At 34.1% G+C, this 24,389-nt stretch overlaps 1 protein-coding gene across 14 annotated transcripts in view; it reads left to right on the forward strand.

Annotated features, from left to right (window-relative positions):
* CCDC91 (coiled-coil domain containing 91) overlaps window positions 1–24,389 on the forward strand; it is a 438,752-nt gene that overhangs the window by 236,738 nt on the left and 177,625 nt on the right. For all 14 annotated transcript variants that reach the window (XM_088798604.1, XM_088798607.1, XM_088798614.1 and 11 more), the window contains one exon: window positions 248–352. In XM_088798604.1, coding sequence (XP_088654730.1) covers window positions 248–352 — 105 coding nt within the window. The remainder of the gene's footprint in view (window positions 1–247; window positions 353–24,389) is intronic.

Consider the following 24,389-nt stretch of genomic DNA (forward strand, 5'->3'; position numbering starts at 1 on the left):
ATACAGCTATTTTAGTAAGTTATTTGTGTTCTCATTTATTTTTCCTACAAATAGATCTATCAAAAGACCTTAACAAATTTATAAGAAGTATATGTAGAGATAGATTTTATTGATTGCAGAACTTTAAACCATATTGCCTCTGGGTTCTTTCCTTACCAAATATTTTTTTGGTATGTTCATTGAAAAAAAACTATATTTATTTTATGCCATTAAATATTATATAATTTGTGCTTGGATTTTTTTTCAGGATGTGGAATCGTTGATGGAAAAGCACAGTATCTTGGAAAAAGATTTCCTTAAAGAAAAAGAACGAGAGGCCATTTCTTTTCAAGATAGATATAAAGAACTTCAGGTAAACCCAGTGTATTTAAAATTTAATATAACATGTAATATAATTTCAAGAAGTGCTCAGTAAATACTTTATGAATGCGGGATCAAGTACTTAAATATTCAAAATATTGACCAACATGGATGAAATGAATGACAAATGCCATATTGAAAAGTATGAATCTGTGAGAAGCCGTGAGGGTTGGTTGTCCTAGACCAGTCTGGTGAAAGAAAATATTCTGTTTCTGATGGAGAAAATTTGGAAATTGGGCATTCTAATTTTTCTTATTTGTGATTACATTTGAAAAGAGTTCAGAATCCTATAAACTCCAAATTTAGATATTTAACTTTTTTCATAAGTTGTTTATAGTCAGTGTTTCCTTTTCTTCTCCTTAAATTTCCTCAATAAATTTATATTTTTCTATCGGCATCTCCATCTCAATCAATGGCACCTCTATCTTTTCTATTGCTAAGGCTGAAACCCACATTTCTTCCTTTTTGTATTTACTCCCTGTCTGTTGCTCCAGGAAAACCTGTTGATTCTATCTTCAAAATATCCAGGTTTCGACTGTTTATCATTAAGTCACTGCTAACAACCTTTCCTTATTTCTGCCTTGGAATACTAAAATATCTTCTAACAAATTTTTACACTCCTGCCATTGCCTACTTACAGACAGACCATTCTCCACATTGCAGCCACCTTGATCTGTTTAGTATTTAATGATTGTCATTTCTTTGCTCCGAAACCTTCAGTGACTTCTCATCTCACCCAAACTAAAAGTCAAGTAAGTTCTTAAAAGGGTTTGCAAGGCCCTGTATTCTTTCATCCCTTCTCCCTGTCTTTGCCTTTCCCTCTCTTTCTCCTCAATCATTTTGTTTTGACCCTATATCTGGAACACTCCTTAATTTTCTGCACTTTTATTTTTTTAACTAAAATTTGTTTGGGTAACAATGGTTAGTAAAATTACATAGGTTTTAGGTGTATAATTCTGTAATACATCATCTGTATATCACATTGTATGTTCACCCCCCAGAGTCAGTTGTCCTTCCATCACCATATATTTGACCCCCTTTACCCTCTTATATGTTTTCTTTTTTATATCGTTCAAGTGTCCATGCAGATATCACCTTGAGATACAACTTTCCAGACAACACTGACATCCCCTACCAACCTTCCCATATTATACTTTTTTTCCCTCCATAGCACTTTTTCATCTGACTAACTATGTATTCGTTTATTTGACTAGATTATTTTAATAGTCTCCTCAATAGTCTTCTAGCTTTTACTCTTCCTCTTCTCCTTAATGAGTTTTTACTTCAGCAAGTAAAGTAGTGTTTTTAAAAATGTAAATCAAATCATTTCTCAGCCTCAGTTTTCATTCTCCTTCCAGTGTAAACCTGGCTTCTCCATCTTTTCCAGTTTACCTCCAGCTATTTACTGGTAACAAACTTCGTAAGGTCCAGGTGAATGTGTGAGCCTGTTGGGGAGGGCATTCCTTGGCTATTGGAATGGTGAGTGGAGGGAAATGGTTTATGATTTAATCACAGTCTCTCTGCCTGAAATGCCCTTCCCCCAAATATCGGCATGGCTCTGTTAAAAATCTGCAAAACATGAAAGTAAGGAGAAGGCTAAGCAGTGTGTTCTTTCAGTGTCTTATGGGGCCATTGTTTAACAGACGTACCCAAGGATTATTTAGGAGAATATATTTTATTTGAGTCATGGTTTACTATTGATTAGAAGTCTCAGAAGTATTGATAGTACATGTTAGTTAAATTTTTCCCCAGAAGAGATACAAATAATTTCTGCTTGTTTGAAAAGATAACTTTAAAGAGTAGTTTATTGCCCTATAGGACATTTACCAGTTTTGTCTCTAACCTAGCACTCTTTCTTAGTGTAACAATCCATTATTAAAATATATAAATATACATATATATATATATTCATTTGATTCATTTAGTCTTAACATAAATGATTTATTTATTAATAAATGAGTAGAAGAAATCTTTGGCATATGTTGAGTTTACATTTATATGAGTCACATTTTAACTTTTTGAAAATTATACTTCAACAGCTCTCAGTGAACCCTAGCTTCCCTCAGATCCCTCTTCAAATGCCACCTCTTTTGGAGACTTTCCTTGAACCATGGCATAGAAAATAAGAACTGCGTACATGCTTAGCATTCTGTAGCCCTCTTTCTTTGCTTCTTTGTCCCCCATAACTCTTATCTCTACTTGATATTTTATTTTGATTTGTTTATTCTCCCTCTCCCCTCCAACACACACCAGAGTGTAAGCTCCGTGAGATTAGGAACTTTCCTTTCTAGTACCTAGAGCAATACCTGGCATGTAGTGTGGACTCAATTAATGCTTTTAAGTGAATGAACTAATATAATGCACCCTGCTCACCAAAGGCTAATTATAGTGCGGACAGCCACACTTACCAGCCCCATACTTGGAATTATGGTGCTTATTATGTCACAGTGCTGATTACTGACAGAACTTTGTGTTTTCTCTGGGTCCTTTAGTATGACATATGCCTTTGTAAATTTAGTTTCTCCATCTACTAATGGGAACAGAACACACCTGAGAAACCATCTAGGACCTGACCATACCGCACTTGAGCTTTTCACAGTAAAGACCAATATAAATTCCAAGTGGCATTATCATTGTTTTACTGCTTTTCCTATGAATGGTGATAATTTAAGAAACAACTTGAATGTTTAAAACTAATATTCAATTTGAAAAGATCTTCCTTTTACAGGAAACAGTACTTCCAAAGAAATCTGTTTGTTTTCAGATGACTTTACTTCAGAATCAAGAAGGGCCTCTATCTTTTTATACTGCATGAATAAAAAAGTAAACTAGCTTATGGAGTATTTTATCACCTTGGCTAAGTAAGTGATAGAAACATGTAGTAGGAGGTCTCATAGCTAAATTGAACTCAAAGGCAGGCATGTTGTTTAACTTACAGAGGGAACCTCTGCTGTTTGGAACTTCGCCTTACGCTGCTTCGCTTTTATGAAAAACCTACATTAGTACCTGATTTTCCTAACTGAAAGAAATCTGAAGAGTATTTTCTCTCTCTTTCTCTCTTGTTTTTTATTTATTTATTTATTTTTTTAAGGCAAAAAGTGAAAACAGTGGTCAGCATTTGTTTTGCAGCAGCCATTATAGAGACAGTGCACACCATGGAGCTGGGCGGCCTTGTTATCTCTGAATGATTCCCATGCAGCTTCTTCTGACACAGGAGAGGATGGGGAGAGAAAGCCTCCTTATCTCTGGGCGGGGATGCAAGTTTTACAAACAGCTCCATACCACATGGTTTTTTCTGTTACCCCTTCACAGGGCAGCCAGGATGTAGGTGTGGACTCAGCACTTTGGCCTTAGCTCACTGAGCTGGAGGTGGGGTCATATTTTTTTTTTTTACATGGGGCATGGTTGTCATAGGGCATTTATTATCTAAAAGTTTTATGTTCTGCCCATTTCATGGTCCTTTGGCTAGAGAGGGATGCCATTTCTTGGGATGTTTTTGTTTGTACCCATTGGCATTTCCTGGTTGCTGGCAATCCCATTACTCAGTTTGGGATATATGAGGCTAAAAGAAAACTCACAGAACTTACCTCTGTGTCATTCCTTGGGTCCTCAAGTGCCTAGGAGGTCTGCCTTTTTACCACCTACTGTAAGAATCTTCTTACATTTATTTTCAACATAATGTCCAGGCCGTTTAGCTGTACTTATTGAGAAAAATAGGGAGAAGGGCATCTACTTCACCTTAGTCTGGAGGTAGAATAACAAGGAACATTTTAGATTTTAAATATTCTTTTGGAGCTACAGCAGGACATTAATTTCAATTTTAAGGTACATTAATTTAAAGCAGGTATTTTGAGTAATTTTTTTAAGGAACATAGTTTGAGTAATCAACTCATGGAGCCATTATAGACAGAGGAGGGATAAATAAAAATATGGATAACTCAAATTGGGAGATAATCTATAAATCTGTATATCTGCTTTATATTTACCTAGTTTGTGCATACATAGGTATATATGTTAGATTTTCTGGAAATATATTTTACTAAAAATATTTAAAGTGTATTGTAAAGACATAATTCAAGGAGAATTTAGAAAATCTTGGGCTTCACTATTTGATTCTGTAATCCATTTCTTTCTGGAGATACAGCTTTTTTTTGCCAACTCTTACAAAGTTGGTTATGTCTAATAATTTCTTAGGAATAGGAGATATTAAATTTGTGAGTGTCAAAAGAGGCCAGTGCACACTAAATATATATAGGATGAAAAATTAGCAAAAATGAGTTTTAAAATAGTGACTATATTAATTTTCTTGCTTGAATTTATGGTTTGCCAGTCATCTCTCAAATATTTGAAAGTAACTATATTTATCATATTTTATATAGGGTATGGCAATCCATGTATTTTTTATATTAAGGCATATGTAACATAGGTTTTCTAAATATTTATGGAGCTTAATAAAATAGAAAAAATTTTCTTTTCTGCTATTTATGACAGGGATAATATATTGGTGCCTGCCTCTCTATGGTATCCTAAATAGAGCAAAACATTTAGGAATACAAAAAGATAGTACTGGCAAGACTAGATTAAAATAGCTGAGAAGACTTTCTCCTTAAATAACATTTGTATGCTCATGTATTTAGAGAATATGTTTATTGTGGAAAATGTGCACAATACATAAAAAGAAAAGCAAAATTTATACCTGTTTATCGCTATGAAAAATCCAAATATTTTCATGTGACTCTCAAAATATAGGGCTTGAATTTTCAGTTTTATCAATTAATCTACCTCATTTATGCGACTGTTGGGTGTGTCTGTCAAGATTTCAGTCTGAACAGAGAAAGAGTAATTAATAAATGGAATGTTTGTAAAACCTTTAAACTTTTCTTAAAAACAACATTAACTATTACAGAGAATTCTAACAGTGCTGTTTTATGTGATATGGTCTAATTACCAGGATAGGTGGAGGTTTGTGAATGTACCCATAACAGGAGGAAATAACGAATACAGTGAACTTTGCAGTGCAATGGGGGTGGGCACTACCTCTCCTTTCCTGTTCTGTCCAGGGTGCGTGGCCTCACCAGAGGAAGAAAAGTGAGTCATGCTGCATTTGTCAGAGTTAGCTATTTAAAGCACTTTTCATGAAACTTGAATAGAAAACTCATCTTTGTATTACTTAGATTCCAATCTCTTTTGTTTCCTTTCTCTGACTCTTCATTACCAAGCTGATCCACACCTGTGGTGAGCACTGAAGAAACTTGGCAGCTTTTCACATCCACATCGCACATCTCATCATGATACTACATTTAAAAAAATCAATTAACAGACTGCTGGTTATTAAATTATAAGCCCTGATAATTGTCTGTATTGGTAGCTATGGCTAGCTATGGGAATTTTCTGTATAAACTTTTTAAAGACAGGGCCTGTTCTTCCAAATGCCATATCCTGTTGAAATGCCTCCTGGTTATAGTATGTTGATTATTCTGTTTGAAAATTTTTTTCTTTTTAATTAAAGGTTATTAGGGTGACAATTATTAATCAAGTTACATAGGTTTCAGGTGTACAATTCACTATTCTGCCATAAGAAAAGATGAAATAATGCCATTTGCGACAACATGGATGGAATTTAAGATTATTATGCTAAGCAAAATACCATAAGTTAGAAAAAGTCAAGAACCATATGATTTCATTGATATGTGATATATAAAACTGAAAACGACAAAGGAACAAGACAAACAAATGAAGAAACAAAAACTCATAGACTCAGACAATAGTTTACTGTTTGAGAATTTAATTAAAAGAAAAGTTGTGTAAATACAGTGTTTCAGATGACCTTAAATTGACTTTATAAATGGGTCTATATTGCTTCAGATTACTGCCTATGTTCTATTGTTGGTTTCACCAATTACATTACTTAAATATGAATAAGTGTTATTCTCAATATTTTTGTGTACTATTTGAAGGTGAATACTAGTCAAGTGTTGGACAGTTGGGCCCTCAGCCAGAGGCTACTGTGGTAATTTGTGTTTTTGGCATTCGGTAAGGGTAGATGAGAGCAATGGCTTGATATTCCAGAGATTTAGCTTGATTATCGGTATGTGAGGAATTAACCAGTTCTGCATAGATAACCCAAAACATAGTTGCAGTCCTACTTAGAAGTAGAGAATGCTGAAGGAAATACAAATGTAGCGTAGTAGAAGACATTCTGTTTATTCAGCTATTTTTAAGAATAATTGACAACATTCTGAAAAAGAGAAAAAAATGAAAGGAAGATACAAGATTCTGTGTTTTGGTGGATCTCATTCATTTCATTTAATACTATATTTTAGATTTCTTTAGATATTGGGAAATGAGTGAATTTCAGTTGTTAGGAAACGCATCCTCTTCACAACTCTTGAAAAGGGAGAGTCGTTATGGGGAAAAGTCGGTGAAATACTTGCAAGTATTTTCTTTCTTATTACAAAAATGAATCGATGATTGAATTATCAAATCCAGTTTAAATATTAATATTTGGAAGACCTTTTTGTCAAACTGCTGAACAGTAAGTATTGAAACAATAGGCGTACATATTCTAAAAAAGTTTATTCAAAACAAACTGGTAGAATTATTTGTATAAAAAGCTACATTTTGAGGATATTTTACTCAATATGTCAGTTGTGCATTTGTTAAAAGTAAGACTTTTAGATGAAAGTAGTACATTTTAAAATTATGTTTATGTAGTAGTTTTCACTAGGTTTTTTCATTTTATCTGTTTTGCTTCATTGTTTTGACTTCCTTTAAATTTTAAAGCAGTAGTCCTCAGTCTGGTTCACATTAGAATTTCCAGGGAAAGCCTTAAAAAATGTTCAAGTACTATCCCACACCAGTTAAAAAAAGTGTTCAAGTGGTTCAAATATCAAAAGTACGTATAGTGAAAATGGTGCACAGTGAAAATCCTGCCCCTCATCCTATGCTGTATCCACCTAGTCCCCATTCCTCTCAACAGGTAACCACTATTGGTTTATTTTTATCCTTCCAGAGTCTTTTATAATGTATGCAAAAGCCAACACTAGCTAACTAACTAACTAACTAACTAACTAACTAACTAACTAACTAATTAACTCCTCTTTCCTTTTCTGTACAGATGGTAATGTATTAAATAAATACACTTTTATCATTTATTTAGAAATAATTTCCCCCTCTTCCCTTTCTTATTTAAGAATATTTCTTGAAGACCCTTCCCTAGTGGTTCATTAAGAGATTTTTTAGTTCTTCTTTCTTTTCATGGTTATCTGAATATATTATTTATTTTCTTCTGTTATAAAATATTGCTGTCAAAGAGTGATTTCAATCTAATTCTTCCAATTTCTTGTTCTCTTAAGTCAACTAATTTTACTATAATATGTTCTGTTATTAATCATTCTGAGTTGATTTCCCTGTATTTACAATGTGTCCTTTTAATATATACATAGTTTGAATTCCTTTTTTTAAAATTTCAAGGAGTTTTTGTTAAATTATAATTTTAATACTTTTCTTTCTGGTGACTCTTACTCTGTGCGTGTTGGATAGTCTTTGTATTCTATATTTGCCTTTACTCTTGAATCCTTTTCATCTCTTCATTTCTTTTTGATCTGAAACATGTTTCCCCTTTTATTCTATTTCTCGTATGATATTTTCAGCTTAGCTTTTTCTATCTTATGTTCTTTTTAGTTTAGTCATTTTTTTTTGAAATGGTTTATTCTGTTATAATTTTTTTCTGTAATTTCTCACATCTATTCTAAGTTTTTCTCATTGTGATTTATTTTGTTCTTTAATCTACTTTATTATTTTCTAAATTTTTTTTAGCTTTCTTTGAAATATAAATAGAGTTTTAAATTTCTGTTTTTGTTATCTGTTTTTGTTATCTGAAGTGCTGTCATTCTGTTCCTTTTAAAAAATATAATAATATTGTATGGGATTTTACTTTACTACTTTTCTGTTTTTAATACTTTTTATTTTTTTATGAAATTAGTTTTCTTGAACTTTTTAATGGAGGAGTGAGTTAAGATATTTTTTCCCTCATGATTTTATACTGCTCTCAAGTTTTTGTCAGATTAAAAAAAAAATGTGGCAACATTTGTGCATTTTTATGACTCTATTCCCTTCTTCCACTTTTATTTTGACCCTCTTTTTCTCTTTATTGTCTCTAGCTCAGTCAGTTGGATTCTATTTTCAGCTGTTTCACCCAGTGTGGGGCTTTCTTCTGAAAGTATTTAGAGTTTGTTGGACCCAGTGTATCCTAGGCCATTGATACCTGAGGACTACTTACTTACTTTCTATTGGAATGTGTAGGTCCCTCTGTTTCAGCTGTTACTGTCCTCATATTGGCCTGCTGAGCTCTCTTTATCTATTGAGTATCTATTAGTTATTTTTAAGTTCTCATGTTGTCTAATACACTATTGCTTTCATCTCTGCACTTGCATATAGATTCTGATGCCATATGAGTCTTGGGACTGTTCGTGGTTTATCTTCACTTGCTCCTATTTTACTAATCATAGAGGTATTGCGACATCTATTTTTGTGACAGATATTGAAATGAATTGTTGATTTTACTTTTTTAGGTGCTCTGTGTGTTTTTGTGAGGGAATTTTGAGAAATCTGAAAACTATACCACTGTTCTTTTCATATTCCCAGTATCCTCTCACTGTTAATTATTATTAAAGGAAATTATCTGTTATAGTGAGGGTTAAATATATACTTCCCCTGAGGATACTTACTTCTTCATGAATTAGTACATTGCAGGTTGTTGGAGGTCTTAATCTTGCTTAATAAAATTTGAGGAAAAAGAACATGTTTTATTCGCTTTTATATACTATTGTTTGGTACTTGTAGGTACCTGTGAGAATTGTTAAAATGAGGAAGAAAATGTCTGCAGAGTAAAAGCACTACTTGCGAAAAATACTGCTTCATTCTTGTCTTCATCTTCAATTTTATAGGAAGTCAATTTCATCACGTTTACCTGCGAGTCACTGAATTTCGCAGGCTTTATTCCATTTTTTTAAGTGAAAATGAAAACATTTTCAACTAATTTGAGGAGAGTATTTGCAAGCTTATCTATATAGGGCCACTACTCATTTGCTTCTTTGTCTTGCAACATATAACTTGTATTGGTACCTTTTTACCTATATCTGCAGACGAAGATCACACCATGATTGATGTTCTTAATAAGGACCTTAAAACATCCCCCCCAAATATTAATTATCTTAAGAATAAACACTTCAGTTTTATACTATTGATCCTCATTCATCGTTATTCCCTAACATAACAGTTAGCAACATTTTCCTAACATAGCGGTTAGCAACTTTTTTTAAAACCATGAGGATCACTTTTAGAAAATTATATTTTTTCAAAATGAAAACAGCTAACCTCTTGTTTATAAAAGCACTAGATTGTTGGATATAGTTTAAACAATGACCAAATTATAAACATTTTAAGAAAGGACTTCTCCAGTTTTATCATCCAAATAGACAGTTTTTAAATGAAACAAAACGGATTTCTTTAGTATTTTTCTAACCAATGAGAAAAATGTATACTTTAAAATTTGGATTGTTTGTTAATAACAGCAGTAATGAAAAAAATTGATCTTTTAGTCAAATGATCCCTAGATTGGGGACATTTTTGAGAACTGAAAATATAGGTGTAGTTTTTATTTTTCATTTTATTAATTTCATGCTGTTTCATATTTTGAAGGCATTATGTGATTTTTCTTATTCCTGTTCCAATAATTCAGAAAATAAAGTTCTTTCATTTATCAAAACTAAATTGAACAATTTTGAAGTCATTAGAAGAATACCATCTTCAGTTCTGTAGGCTAATTGGCTCTTGTGAGAATGTTTTTCCTCCTTCATGCAATAATAGAAACTTAAAGTGTTTGCTAGTACCTCCTCAAATCTAAGATGACAGATTTTTTTTTAAAGACACACCATCAATGTACTAATAGAATTTCAGGGGAAAGAAAAGGCAGCATTTAATATATATTTCAAGACATGGTAATTTCAGAAATCTTCAAGTGTGATGAATTATGCATGTTAGATTTGATTCAGTTGTAAAATGAGTTTTTGTGTTTCAAATGCTTTTCAACATATTTAGAATTTTTAAGTAGTTTAGTTAGAAATGTGAAATGTTTAAAAACAAATCAAGTGAACTATTTTGGCTAATTTAAACAAAAGTTCAAATATCCCAGTAAAAAGAGAATAAAGGTTTTTTTCTCTTTAAATTAAAAAATTTAATTTAAGTGAATTAGCCTCATTAAAGAGAAGATTTCCAGCAGAAAAATATATAATACCAAAAAATGGACTGAATGTGCCTTAAAGTTAGGTTCCTAAGTTCTCATAATATGATTCTGCTTAAAGTCTCTTCAGCAAGCATATGTTACTTCTATATATTTACTTGGTTTTAAAATTTTTACTCATTTTTAATTGTGAGTGATTCAAGGATAATGTCATAGCCATAATTTCTTTGAAAGTTAGATAGTACATGATCATTTGTGAGTTATGCCTATGAAAAGGTTTATATGAACACATTTCAGAAATGCTATAGAATTGTCATTATGATTATTATTCTATGACATTGAGTTTGATCATAACTTGCCTTATAAATTTAAATAACTTTTAAAATTGCCTTTCAGAAGCATATAATTCAGTAAAATATTATTTTAATGTTTATTTACAATCATTCCCATATGATAATTGATGTTTGTAAATATATTTATCACTTTAGGGGTAGTTGTTTTATCTTTCTTACTAGTTTGTAAATCACCCAAAGAGAATTCTTAGAGTGCACACAGATTTTTTTTCGTACCCAGTAAATGTTTTGAGAAGTGCTTAGTGATAGATTTTTTTTTGTGCCTAATGGTATTGCCAAAAAAATAGGAAAACATGGACTTATAATGTGGCTAAGCCTCATTTTCATCCAGTGGTGAGGCAAACCTGTTATTTTTGAATACTCTAGTTTACAATCTCAAGGGATGTATTTACTGTATTTCCCTACTTATCTGAGGTCAAACTCTGACCTCAATCATTCTAGAACAAAGCCACAGACCTCAGCAGTAAATGAAAAGACTGGTTTGAAGCAAATTCTTCTAAAATCATGTACTTTATTTGGTAGGTAAGTCATGCAGCCTTTGTTTGTCCCGACCAGACAGTTGGGTATAAAGGAGAAAGGATGCATTTATACTCACAGTGGCCAGAAATGAATTTTGAAGGAAGAGTCGCACTCAAAGCCCCCCAAATCTGAGACATTTGAGCGCAGGGTTAGATGACTACTAGAGTCTATGTTTTCTATATGTTCGATGGATGGATTTTGGACTTAGGTAGAAACACTTGATGTGAAAAGAGGTGACGTATGGGATTATTTGCTATGTGTTAATAGATAATAGTTGCTTTGAAGAGTTCTACTCTCTTTTCCTCTTTGACTGTTTACTTATTGAAAAGTATGTATGTGTGTCTTTACATATTTGACCCGAGGGAGGAAAGATACTGTGATTTTGAAGGCAATAGGCAAGGAATTTGCTATCTAAAACCTTTGCACAATAGAGAATAGTGACCTAAATCCAAAATTTTGGAGAGATGATCGTAGAATATATGCTCTCTGAGAATTTTATGATTGGTTTAGCTTGTTCACTGCTACTTCATGATTTAACTCTCAACTAAAAGACCACTTCTTGTGACAGTCTTTTTTCTGATTTTTCTGGTTAAAGTAGTTCTTTCTCTCCCCATCTCATTCCTGTTTTATTTTCCTCAAAGTAGTTAGAATCTTGTCTACGTTTTTATTGTTTGACTATTCCTTTTTTCTCCCAGAATGTAAGTTCCTGGAGGGAGACATTTCTGTCTTATTTAATCATTACAATGTCAGCGAAAGAGTAGTGCCTGGCACATAAAAAATATTGGTTGGTTGGTTGACTAAAATTTGTGGCTTGTGGAGTGCTATACATTGAATGTTTCCTCCTGCCTGTGTGCCTAAATTCATATGTTGAAGCCCTACTCCTTCCCACCTCATGTGATGGTATTTGAAGACTGGGCTTTGGGAGATAATTAGGTTTTAATGAAGTCCTGAGGGTGGCATCCTCATGAGGGGGTTAGTGCTCTAATAAGATTAGTACTCTTACAAAAAGGGACACCACAATGCTCCCTCACTCTCTACCCCCTACCATGTGAGGACACAGCTAAAATGCAGCCTTCTTTAAGCCAGAGAGTTCTCTTCAGAAATTGACCATACTGGCACCTTGGTCTTGGATTTCTAGCTTCTAGAACTGTGAGAAAATAAATGTCTATGTTTAACCCTCCCCCTCTATGATATTTTGTCATGCCAGCCTGAGTAGACTAAGACATGGAATATAGGTCTTTAATATTTAAAGCTATAGTGTATTTCATCATCCATTTAATGCTCTTTGTTGTGATCCATTTCCATGCTAAAATTTACTTGGACTCAATATGTAAACAGATATAACACTTTAATTCGTATTATAAAGCTACTAAAGGAATTTATGGATTTTGAGGGAGGTTTCTGTGCTAAAAGAATTAGGAAATATATATTTTCTTTCAAGCTAATACATATATTATCCTTGTATCCTATTAAATAACATAAGAAAACACTAAATTTGGTTTCAGCTGAAGATACAGAGTAGAGAGCATTTTAATAATGAAAAATAGCTATAAATATGCTACCTACTCTATCTTCTTTTAGAATTACACACTAGCTCCAGGGAGTTTCACAAGTTACAACAGTGTCTGAAATCACAGAGCAGCATTGAACCTGCAGAATCTGAAAAAGGCAGCCTTCATGGCAAACACTGACCTGCTCTTTACTGGTAGGTTTTTATGGATGTGGCAACAGGTCCAGTTCTGCTTCTGCTGTAAGACTTCATCAAAGAATGTTTTTGCTTTGGGTTTTGTGGAACTTTTTCCCCCTGTCATTTTAAAATTGTTCCCCACTTAGTTTTTGAAGTCTCTCCCATTTTGTTTTGGTTTTTATCCCCAAGTAATATGCTTCCTACACAGATACCTTTTTTTTGTATGTGTATACATTTCATGTGTTTAAATATACCTTCTCTGCCTTCCTTATTATTTCTTCTGTCTTACAAATTTTCTTTTCCTCTTTTTCTTAAAACAAATAATTTTTCTAGCAAAATAATCTAGTAAAAACTCAAATATTATCGAAATATAATGTAATTTAGTGAAAGTTGCCCATAATTTCACACCTTACAGATAACAACTTTTAGACAGATACTCTCAATTTGTCTTCTAGAATATTATACAAATTTACACTTTAACCAAAAAATAAATCAGAGTAACTGTTTTACCACAGCCTAGCCCGCACTAGGTATTGCCAGTCTTTTTAATATATGCCAGTAGAGAAGTAAAACACATCTCTTGCTCTTTTAATTTTTGTTTTCTTATTAGTATGAATGATTTTTATGTGGCTATTAATCTATACTTTAATACTTGAAATATAGTAAAAAATTTAATTTTCTATATCTCTTTTTCATTAAAAATTCTGTTCATCTTATTTTTTAGGAACCTTAACATATGAGGGTTATTTATACTTGCCATATCTTATGATAATTTTTTTCCTGATATATGTATTTTTTATGTTAATGGCATCTTCTATGACAAAAAAGTTTAGTCTATTATGCATGAATTTTGGGTTACAAAATATTCAGCCTTGTTTTATTCCAGTTATTTTATAATTTCATTTTACATTGAACTTTTGATCCATTTGGACTTTGTGTTGATAAAATGAAGTAGGGTCTAATTATCACTTTCTCCAAATGTCTAGCTTGTTGCCCTGGAAATATTTATAGAAAAATCCCTCTTTCCCCTTATTTGGTGTGCACCTTTGACATATGTTAAATTTCCATATTTACTTAGATGTATTCCAGATTTCATTTTTATTTCTGTTGATATGTGTCTGTCTATTCCTGTAGTAGTACCAGCTACATTGTTATAATTACTATTGTTCTATTGAATATTTAGTTAATAGGGCTATACTTCCTTTTCATGGCTAGTCTTGCCTGTTAATCTTCCAGTTAAAATTTAAAATAATTAAACAAGTTAACTTTAAAAAAGAAAACCCTATTGGGATTTTGGTAGAAATTCTGTGAAATTCTTAGATTTATATATAGAAAATTGACATTATTCCTCATGTGTAATCTTTTTATTTAATAGGTGTTTTTCTTCATTTATTCCACACTCTTTAAATATTCCTTAAGTGAGTTTTATAGTTTTCTTCTTATAGCTCCTAGACATTTATCATTAACTTGTTGCTAAAAATTTTAAGAGTTTTTGTTTCAGGTATAGTTAATATACTCCTTATTTAGAATCAAGTGTCCTGTAATCATAACCTAGCTTTCAATCTGGAGGGTTAAAAGCCCTTTAGCACCTAAACTTACTACCAATTTTGTGCTTGAATTCAGTGCAACAAACTAGGATACATGTACTCTCTCAGAAACGGTATCACACAATGAAGATAGAAACATCTAATTTCATTGGAGGAATGAATGAAAGAATAAATGTAAGCAGTTGCCATACAGTCTGATGAGGTTTAGAATGGAGACTGTGTACAAGGTATGGAAGATCACAGAGGCGGAAATGTCATTGGAAATTAGACTCAGAAGATAAACAGGTCTTTGTCAGGTAGTCAAGTTGGGGAAGGTCTTGTAGAGGGGTCGGCATGTCCAAAGTCCTGCAGTTATGAAGTAGCATGACCTGTTCAAAAAATTGCTAGTACTAGAATTTCAATAGTGACGGCATCTGGTTTAGTATATTAACATAGGATGTGAGGGGCAGGCATTTTAGTAGGTGAATCTGAACAGGTTGCTGGAGATTGTCAGAAAATTTTTAGTAGTGGAATAACACTGAACATTCTTGCATCTTTGGAAAGATACTTCTTGCATTTGGTTAATATGAGATAGAGTAAGGGAAACCTCTTTAGAGCCTGAAGCATTATTAGTCCAAGAGAAATATGATGGCAATCTTAATGAAATACAAATAAAGATGGAAAGGAGAAAGATATTGAAAGGTCTTTGGGCAGAAACATTAAGAGAATTTAAGGGTTGGGAGTGAGGAAGGGGAAGGAGTCTAGGATGACTTGGCTTTCAAGTCTGAAATACTTTAGGCTCTGGTTCATAAACTGTCCTTGTGAACCTTTTTTAAAAAGGTTTGGTTTATAAAATATTGTGTCATTTACCTTATAGCAAATTAATAACAGCAATGGGATATGAAATTAGTGAGGGACTGTCAGAGGTGGACACAGAATCTCTACTTGCATTTAATCATTGAATCCTCTTGCTGCTCCTCTTAAGCTCTCTCAAATCCTTAGCGCTTTTTTTCCTCAGTGATGCCATTACCCTAGCCTAGAAAGCAGTCATCTTTCACTGGGATTACTGCATGTCATTTTGCTTTGCTCTAATGCAGTATCCATGCTGACCCAGAATAATTCTTCAGATCTGATTATATCCTCTGTCTGACAATCCTCCAGTGGCTCTCTATTTTGTATAAGATTAAAGCCAACCTCTGAAAACGCCTTACAAAGTCTCATTTGCCTTACTTGTAAAATAGGAGTAATAATTAGATATTTCCTCTTTGGGTTATTTTGAAGACTAAATGAGTTCATGTTCTGAAGTGTTTAAGAACAGTGCCTGGCACACAGCACTATATAAATATTTGTTCATGTTATTTATTTATTTTTTTTAAATTTATTGGGGTGACAATTGTTAGTAAAATTACATAGGTTTCAGGTATACAATTCTATATTACATCATCTATAAATCCCATTGTGTGTTCACCACTCAGAGTCAGTTCTCCTTCCATCACCATATATTTGATCCCCTTTATCCTCATCTCCCACCCACCACACCCCTTACCCTCTGGTAACCACTAAACTATTGTCTGTGTCTAAGAGTTTTTGTTTCTCGTTTGTCTTGTTCTTTTACTGTTTTTGGTTTATATACCACATACCAGTGAAATCATATGGTTCTCTGCTTTTTCTGTCTGACTTATTTCGCTTAGCATTATACTCTCAAGATCCATCCATGTTGTCAAAATTGTTCCTATATTATCTTTTCTTACCGTCGAATAGTGTTCCATTGTGTATATATACACCACAACTTCTTTATCCATTCATCTATAGAAGGACATTTTGGTTGTTTCCACGTCTTGGCCACTGTAAACAAAGCTGCAATGAACATTGGCGCGCACGTGTCTTTATGTATAAATGTTTTCAGATTTTTTGGGTAGATACCCAGGAGAGGAATGCTGGGTCATATGGTAATTCTATTCGTAATTTTTTGAGGAACCTCCACGCTGCCTTCCATAACGGCTGCACCAGTCTGCATTCCCACCAACAGTGTATGTTTTTTGCTTCTTTGTCAAAAATGATCTGTCCGTATTTACGTGGTTTTATTTCTGGGTTCTCAGTTCTATTCCATTGGTCTATGTGTCTGTTTTTCTGCCAATACCATGCTGTTTTGATTATTGTAGCCGTGTAGTACAAGCTAAAGTCAGGGAGTGTGATACCTCCAGTATTGTTCTTTTTTCTTAAGATTGCTTTGGATATTTGGGATCTTTTGTGGTTCCAAACAAATCTGATGATTTTTTGTTCTGTTTCTTTAAAAAATACCACTGGGATTTTGACGGGGATTGCATTAAATCTGTATATCGCTTTGGATAATATGGCCATTTTAACTATCTTGATTCACCCAATCCATGAGCACCGAATGTCTTTCCATTTCTCTGTGTCTTCTTCAATTTCTTTTAAAAATGTCTTGTAGTTTTCAGCATATAGGTCTTTCACATCCTTGGTTAAGTTTATTCCTAGGTATTTTATTCTTTTTGCTGCAATTGCAAAAGGAATTGTTTTTTGCATTTCTTTTTCTGAGATTTCATTGTTAGTATATAGGAATGAAATGGACTTTTGTACGTTGATTTTGAAGCTGGCAACTTACTGTATTCGTTGATTGTTTCTAATAGCTTTTTGGTGGAGTCTTTAGGGTTTTCTGTGTATAGCATCATGTCATCTGCAAAGAGTGACAATTTAACTTCTTCATTCCCAATTTGGATGCCTTTGATTTCTTTCTCTTGCCTGATTGCTCTGGCAAGGACTTCCAATACTGTGTTGAAAACCAGAGGTGATAGGGGACAGCTCTGTTGTGTACCTGAACGTAGAGCAAAGGGCTTCAGTTTTTCACCATTAATTAATTATAGCTGAGGGTTTGTCATATATGGCCTTTATTATGTTAAGGTGTTTTCCTTCTATACCTATTTTATTAAGTGTTTTAATCATACATGGATGTTGTATCTTGTCAAATGCTTTTTCTGCATCAGTTGATATAATCATATGATTTTTGTCCTTTGTTTTGTTTATGTGATGTATCACATTGATGGGTTTGCGTATGTTGAACCATCCTTGTGCCCCGGGGATGAACCCCACTTGGTCGTGATGAATAATCTTTTTAATGCATTGTTGTATTCAATTTGCTAGAATTTTGTTTAGGATTTTTGCATCTGTATTCATCAGAGATATTGGTCTGTAGTTTTCTTTTTCGTGTTGTCCTTACCAGGTTTTGGTATCAGGGTAATGTTGGCCTCATAAAATGAGTTAGGGAATACTGTCTCTTCTTCAATTTTTTGGAAGAGTTTGAGCAGGATTGGTATTAGATCCTCTTTGAAGGTTTGGTAGAATTCACTAGTGAAGCCATCTGGTCCCGGACTTTTGCTTTTGGGAAGGTTTTAGATGACTGATTCAATTTCGTTACTGGTGATCGGTCTGTTTAGATTTTCCAGTTCTTCATGGTTCAGCCTAGGAAGGCTATATGTTTCTAAGAACTTGTCCATTTCTTCTAGGTTATTGAGTTTGGTGGCATATAGTCCTTCGTAGTATTCTTGGATGATCCTTTGTATTTCTGTGGTGTCCGTGATAACTTCCCCTTTTTCATTTCTGATTTTGTTAGTGTCTTCTCTCTTTTTATCTTAGTGAGTCTAGCCAAGGGTTTGTCAATTTTCTTAATCTTTTCAAAGAACCAGCTCTTTGTCACATTAATTTTTTCTATTGTCTTTTTGTTCTCTATTTCATTTAGTTCTGCTTTGATTTTTGTTATTTCCTTTCTTCTGCTGACCTTGGGTTTCGTTTGTTCTTCTTTTTCTAGTTCTTTAAGGTGTAACATGAGGTTATTTATTTGGGATTTTTCTTATTTCTCGAGATAGGCCTGTAATGATATAAATTTCCCTCTTAAAACTGCTTTCTCTGCATCCCAAAAATTTTGGTAGGGTGTATTTTCATTCTCATTTGTTTCTATGTATCTTTTGATCTCTCCTCTAATTTCTTCTTTTTTACCTGGTCATTCTTTAAAAGTATGTTGTTTAATCTCCGTGTATTTGTGTTTTTTCCAGCTTTCTTTTTGTAGTTGATATCCAATTTCAAAGCCTTGTGATCAGAGAATATGCTTGGTATGATTTCAGTCTTCTTAAATTTGCTGAGGCTGATTTTCTGTCCCAATAGATGGTCTATCCTTGAGAATGTTCCATGTACACTGGAAAAAAATCTGGTATTTTAGGATGAAGTGCTCTATATATGTCAATTATGTCCATTTCATCTAATGTGTCATTTAGGGCTGCTATTCCATTATTTATTTTCTGTTTGGATGATCTATCCATAGCTGTCAATGATGTATTTACGTCCCCTAGTATAATTGTGTTTTGGTCAATTTCTCCCTTTAGTTCTGTTAGTAGTTGCTTGGTGTATTTCGGTGCTCCCTGATTGGGGGCATAAATATTGATGACTGTTATGTCTTATTGTTGTACAGTCCCCTTTACCATTATGAAATGTCCATCTTTGTCTCTTGTTACCTTTTTCACCCTGAAGTCTGTTTCATCTGATATCATTATGGCTACACCTGATTTTCTCTGGATAACATTTGCTTGGAGTGTCAGTTTCCACCCTTTCACTTTGAGTCTGTGCTTGTCCTTGTAGCTGAGATGTGTCTCTTGGAGACAGCATATGATTGGGTTTAGTTTTTTGATCCAGTCTGTTACTCTGTGCCATTTTATTGGTGAGTTCAGTCCATTTACATTTAGGGTGATTATTGATATGGGAAGATTTCCTGTCATTCTATCTTTAGTTTTCTGGTAAGGCTGTGTCTCCGTTGTTTCTTTGCCTTTTTGTTGTTGTCTATTATTTCTGTGTGGTGGTATTCTATGATGTTTCCCTCTGTTTCTTCTTTTATTACAGTATATATTTCAGTTCTGGATTTTTTTTGAGTGGTTACCCTTAAGTTTATGTAAAAGAAAGTTTGATATTTAGAGTATTCCATTTTCTTCAGCACGCTTACTTTTTCCATTCCTATATTCCGGTTCAGGCCTTTACTCTCCCCCTTTTTATGTTTTAGTTGCCACAAATTGTCCCTGTTGATGGTGGTCGAATAGCCTCCTTTAGTATTTCTTGTAGTGCAGGTCGTGTATTAGAAAATTCCCTCAGCTTCTGTATGTCTGGAATGGTCTTTATTCCTCCTTCATATCTAAAGGTATCTTTGCTGGATATATTATTCTTGGCTCATGATTTCTCTCTTTCAATAGTTTGAATATTTGGTTCTACTCCCTCCTGGCTTGTAGAGTTTCTGCTGAAAAATCTGATGATAATCTAATGGGCTTTCCTTTGTAGGTTACCGTCTTCTTTTCCCTGGCTGCCTTGAGGATTCTTTCTTTGTCGTTGATTTTAGACAGCTTCAATACAATGTGCCTTGGAGAAGGCCTGTTGGGATTGAGGTAATTTTAGGTGTTCTATTTGCTTCTTGGATTCAAGGATCTAGTTCTGTCTACAAGTTTGGGAAGTTCTCATCAACAATTTGTTTGAATATATTCTCTGTTCCCTTCTCTCTTTCTTCTGGTATGCCCATTATTCTTACATTGCTCTTTCTGATGTAGTCAGAAAATTCTTGTAGAGTTCTTTCATTTAAGTCTCAAGTCTCTTTCTTCTTCCATCCAGGTGATTTCCAGGTTTCTATCTTCGATGTCACTGATTCTTTCCTCCATCTGGTCAACTCTACTACCTAAGCTGGCTATTTCATTCTTAATTTCTTTTAATGAGTTCTTCTTAATCTCCAGAAATTCTATTTGGTTCTTTTTTAAAATTTCAATCTCTTTCGTAAAATGCTCATGTTGTCCTTTGATTGTGTTTCTGAGTTCATTAAACTGCCTTTCTGTGTTTTCTTGCATCTAGTTGAATTTTTTTCAGAACTGCAATCTTGAATTCTCTGTCATTTAAGTCACATATTTCCATATCTGTAAGTTCCTTTTCTGGAGACTCTTCACTTTCTTTCTGAGCTGTCTTGTTGCCTTGCTTATTCATGGCAATTACTGATTTATTATTTCTCTTCCTAGACATCTACAGGAGTGGCTTCTGCAATAGGTTGATAAGAAGAGGTCTTTCTTTTGTTTTCCAGTACTTGTGGGTGGAATGTTTTATTTTCTCTCCGACTGCAGCCTTTTTTTTCTCTCTCACATGGTACTGCCACGTTTTCTCTGCACTGTTCCAGCTTCTCACACCATGGGTGTATTCCCTGGGAGACGGGCTTCTCCTCTGTTAATAGTTCGTCTGGGTCATAGGGCACAGTGCCCGTATGGGTATGCAGAGAGCTTTTGAAGTTCCAAAGCTCTTCCTTCACCAGATTAGAGCCCATATGTTTCAGCAGTTCTGTTTACTCCTGCAGGGATCCGCCCAGATAGGTGTGGTCAGGGGCGGGGTGAGTTGTGAGAGGTGGCCCGGAGCAATGGCTGCGACCACCACCACTGCCAGTCCTGCTTCCACAGCTCCCTCCCCTTTGCGAACTAGTTGGGCTGTGAATCTGTGTCTGAGGACCTCAGTTCTCAGAACTGCAAATATTCTGTTCTTTTGATCTGACACTGCTACTGTTCCGCTTGTAGCACCGGGCAGGTGGGGGCAGGGCAAGCTCTGGGAGGATAGGGAAGAGACGGCTAGTCTCAGTGTCTAAGTCTTCTGTTCTCTGTGGCAGTGAGGGCTTAAACCACCATTTTCAGCATTCTTCCCTCAGTCTTTTCTCCAAGGTATCTGCTGTGAGCGTTGGGTTCCACCGTGTTCTATGTTGCCCCCTCAGCCCTGTGGGCCATAAGCGGTGCCCTAGCAGTCCGAGTTCTTCCCTCGCCTACAGCTGCTGTAGTTCCGGGAAGCAGCGAGCTCAGAGCACCAAGCTAGATCTGCGTCCTGTGCCCACCGGCTTCGTCTCCACAGTTCTCTCTTCCCTCCTCCCCCACTCGCGCGATTCGCCCACCTTTAGGTGAATTCAGTAGTGGCCCTCTTCGTCTTGCCTGTCTGCTGTGCAGGGAGTCCTTTGTGGAGATATAGTTGTTCGATTATTTTTAAATTCCAGGGGAGATTTACAGAGGCTCACCTCACGCCGGCATTTTGGTGACGTCTCTTACCTGTTTATGTTATTTTTAATACTTGTTTAGTATCTTAACTTTTCACCTAACTATAAGAACTGTGAGGTTTGAGATGATGTCTGGCTTTCTTTGGTATTATTATGTTCTGCACATTCTGTTTAGCACAGAATATAGGGTAGTAATATTAACTGCCTAATACATAGTCGTTTTATATAAGATTTAACGAATGTCATCTGGAAGCATGATGATGAAACATTGAAAATCTTTAAAGCACATGAAAATTGGTACTATTTGTTATGTAATCGAGGAATGAATGTTCACAGTATCTTGCATTGCTGAGGAAAGGACCAATTGCACTTAGTTGCTTCTGTCGTAAGACAACAGCTCTGAAATGTTTTTTACTGTTTGAAGAAAGATATTAGGTAAATCAAGAGTAAAATAAAGGGATTATGTGCAAACAGAAAAGAACAATGGGCAACATTGGGTTAGTAACTAAAATTAATAGATATCTTAATATGTGATTTTCTGATGTAAGAAAAAGTTGACTTACAGTGGGATTTGAGTATACTTTTTCTCCTAAATTGGTTGCAAAATAAGTTTGTTCATGTGTTTATTCATCCACAAAATATTTATTAGGTGTCTTCTGTGTGTCATGTACTGTTTTGGGTGCTCAAGGGCTTGAGATATATTAACAGAAAAAACAACAGCAGCCCCACATCTCTGCTCATGGAACTTACATTTTAGTGTATGAGAGTATTTAATAAACATACAAATAAGTTAATTATGTGGTAGAAAGTAAATGAGTGACGAAAAATTGAACAGAGTTAGATGGTTGTGATTCTGGGGGTGGGGAGAGGTGGATCACACTTTTAAATGCAGTGATCAAGATTTCATTTAAAAGGAGACTTTTGAGCAGAGATTTGAAGATGGTGAGGGGAAGATTTTAGGCCTAGAGAACAGCCAATGAAAATGCTCTAAAGTAGGCACCTACAAGAAGACTAGTGTAGCTGGAGCAGAATGAATGTGGGTAGGAATGTAGGAGGAGATGAAGTCACCTAACAATAGAGGTGGGGTGGGGGATGGGAAGGGCTTAATAACTTTAACTTTTATGGAGGGAAAATTGTTTTATTTTTTATAAAAGTGTGTTTTTAAAAAAATGTATAGCTATAATCAAATTGTGTTTAAAGAATATGCCACAGTAAGAAGTACTGTAAGAAATAACAGACTTTCGTTCTGCAAGATGGGATATTTGTCATTTGATTGCATGTGTATTCTTTGCAAATGGAAAATGGTCAGCAATAGTAACATTCTTGTATTCCTTTATGGGTAACTCAAGCATAACTCAGCATACTCTTTGTTTAAGCTCTTGTCTAAAATATTTTTGTGGTAGTCTATATTTTTCCCTCCAGTGACTCTTTTATTTTTACTCTGTTACCATTATTAACACGATGCTTAGAAGTAACATTCTGTTTAGAAGTAAACCTATGTCCATCTTTATTCCTGTACAATTGTGAGACGTGGCGGTGACTCAAATTAGGATTCGATTGTAAGCAAGGTTAAATTTGATGGACCATTACGGATATTTCTTGTATAATACATCTTTTGTAGATCTTCAGTAAATTTCACGTTTTAATAATTTGAAAGCCATTTTCTAAGATAATTTAAAACCTCTATTATGTTTACAGAAAAATTCACAGGTAGTTTTTGTTTAAAGAAATGAGAGTTGATAAATGAAATAGATTTAATTGTGTGTAGAATTCAAAGGATGCCCTCATATCATATGATCTTTCATAATTTAGAGATACTCTGGTAATTTGAACACTGTAATTTTGCTTTAAATTTTTATGCCTCTTAAAGGTATCACTAATTCAATTGATATTTCTATTGCTGTCAACCTTTCAAGGAATACAAAAAAAGAAAAATGTTAAAGATATTCCCATCTACCTTACATTATTACCTAGAGATAGCTATCTGGACTGCATTTCAACTTAGATTTCCATTTCAGGTGTTTTTAGCTTTGGATGTTTGTTTTGTGTGGGAAAAAAAATTAACTGTAGTTTTCACATTTGCGTATTTTCAGCTCATTTCTTTCCATAAAAATTTTGAGTGTCTCTTTTGATTTTAAGCATAGAAAACTATAAGTAGAAATCTATTAATTAAAAATATCAGAATCAGAGTATATACAGATGGAATGGGATATTAACACCAAGAGAGAAATCAGGACGTACGTAGTTCTAAACATTTATGAAATTGAGCTACAGGTTTTATTCTCAGATTTTTAATTTTACTAAACAGAAAAGGCAACATTATAATTTGTAAATAAAAGCTTATTGTTTCCTTAGTGGATGTTACACATAGAAGTTGAGTAGAATTTGTAGTAGTGAGGCTTTATATTTTGGGTTTGGGCTTAAAAGCAGTACGGTTGTAGTGAGTAAAAAGTGTAGTGAGAGGATAAAACTTTTTCCTCTACCCATACTGATGTCCTGTTGTTCAATTTATGGGAGAGGGATCACATTTTCCATATGACAGTGACTAAAAATAATTATTATTGTTTTTTTGTGAAGGTATTAGATATGAAGTAAACATATCATATTTTTTAACCCCTTTTTGTTTTTAAATTAGGTA

Source organism: Rhinolophus sinicus, chromosome 1 (genome assembly GCF_057876585.1).
Source record: "Rhinolophus sinicus isolate RSI-liver-muscle chromosome 1, RSI-T2T, whole genome shotgun sequence".
Lineage (NCBI taxonomy): Eukaryota > Metazoa > Chordata > Mammalia > Chiroptera > Rhinolophidae > Rhinolophus > Rhinolophus sinicus.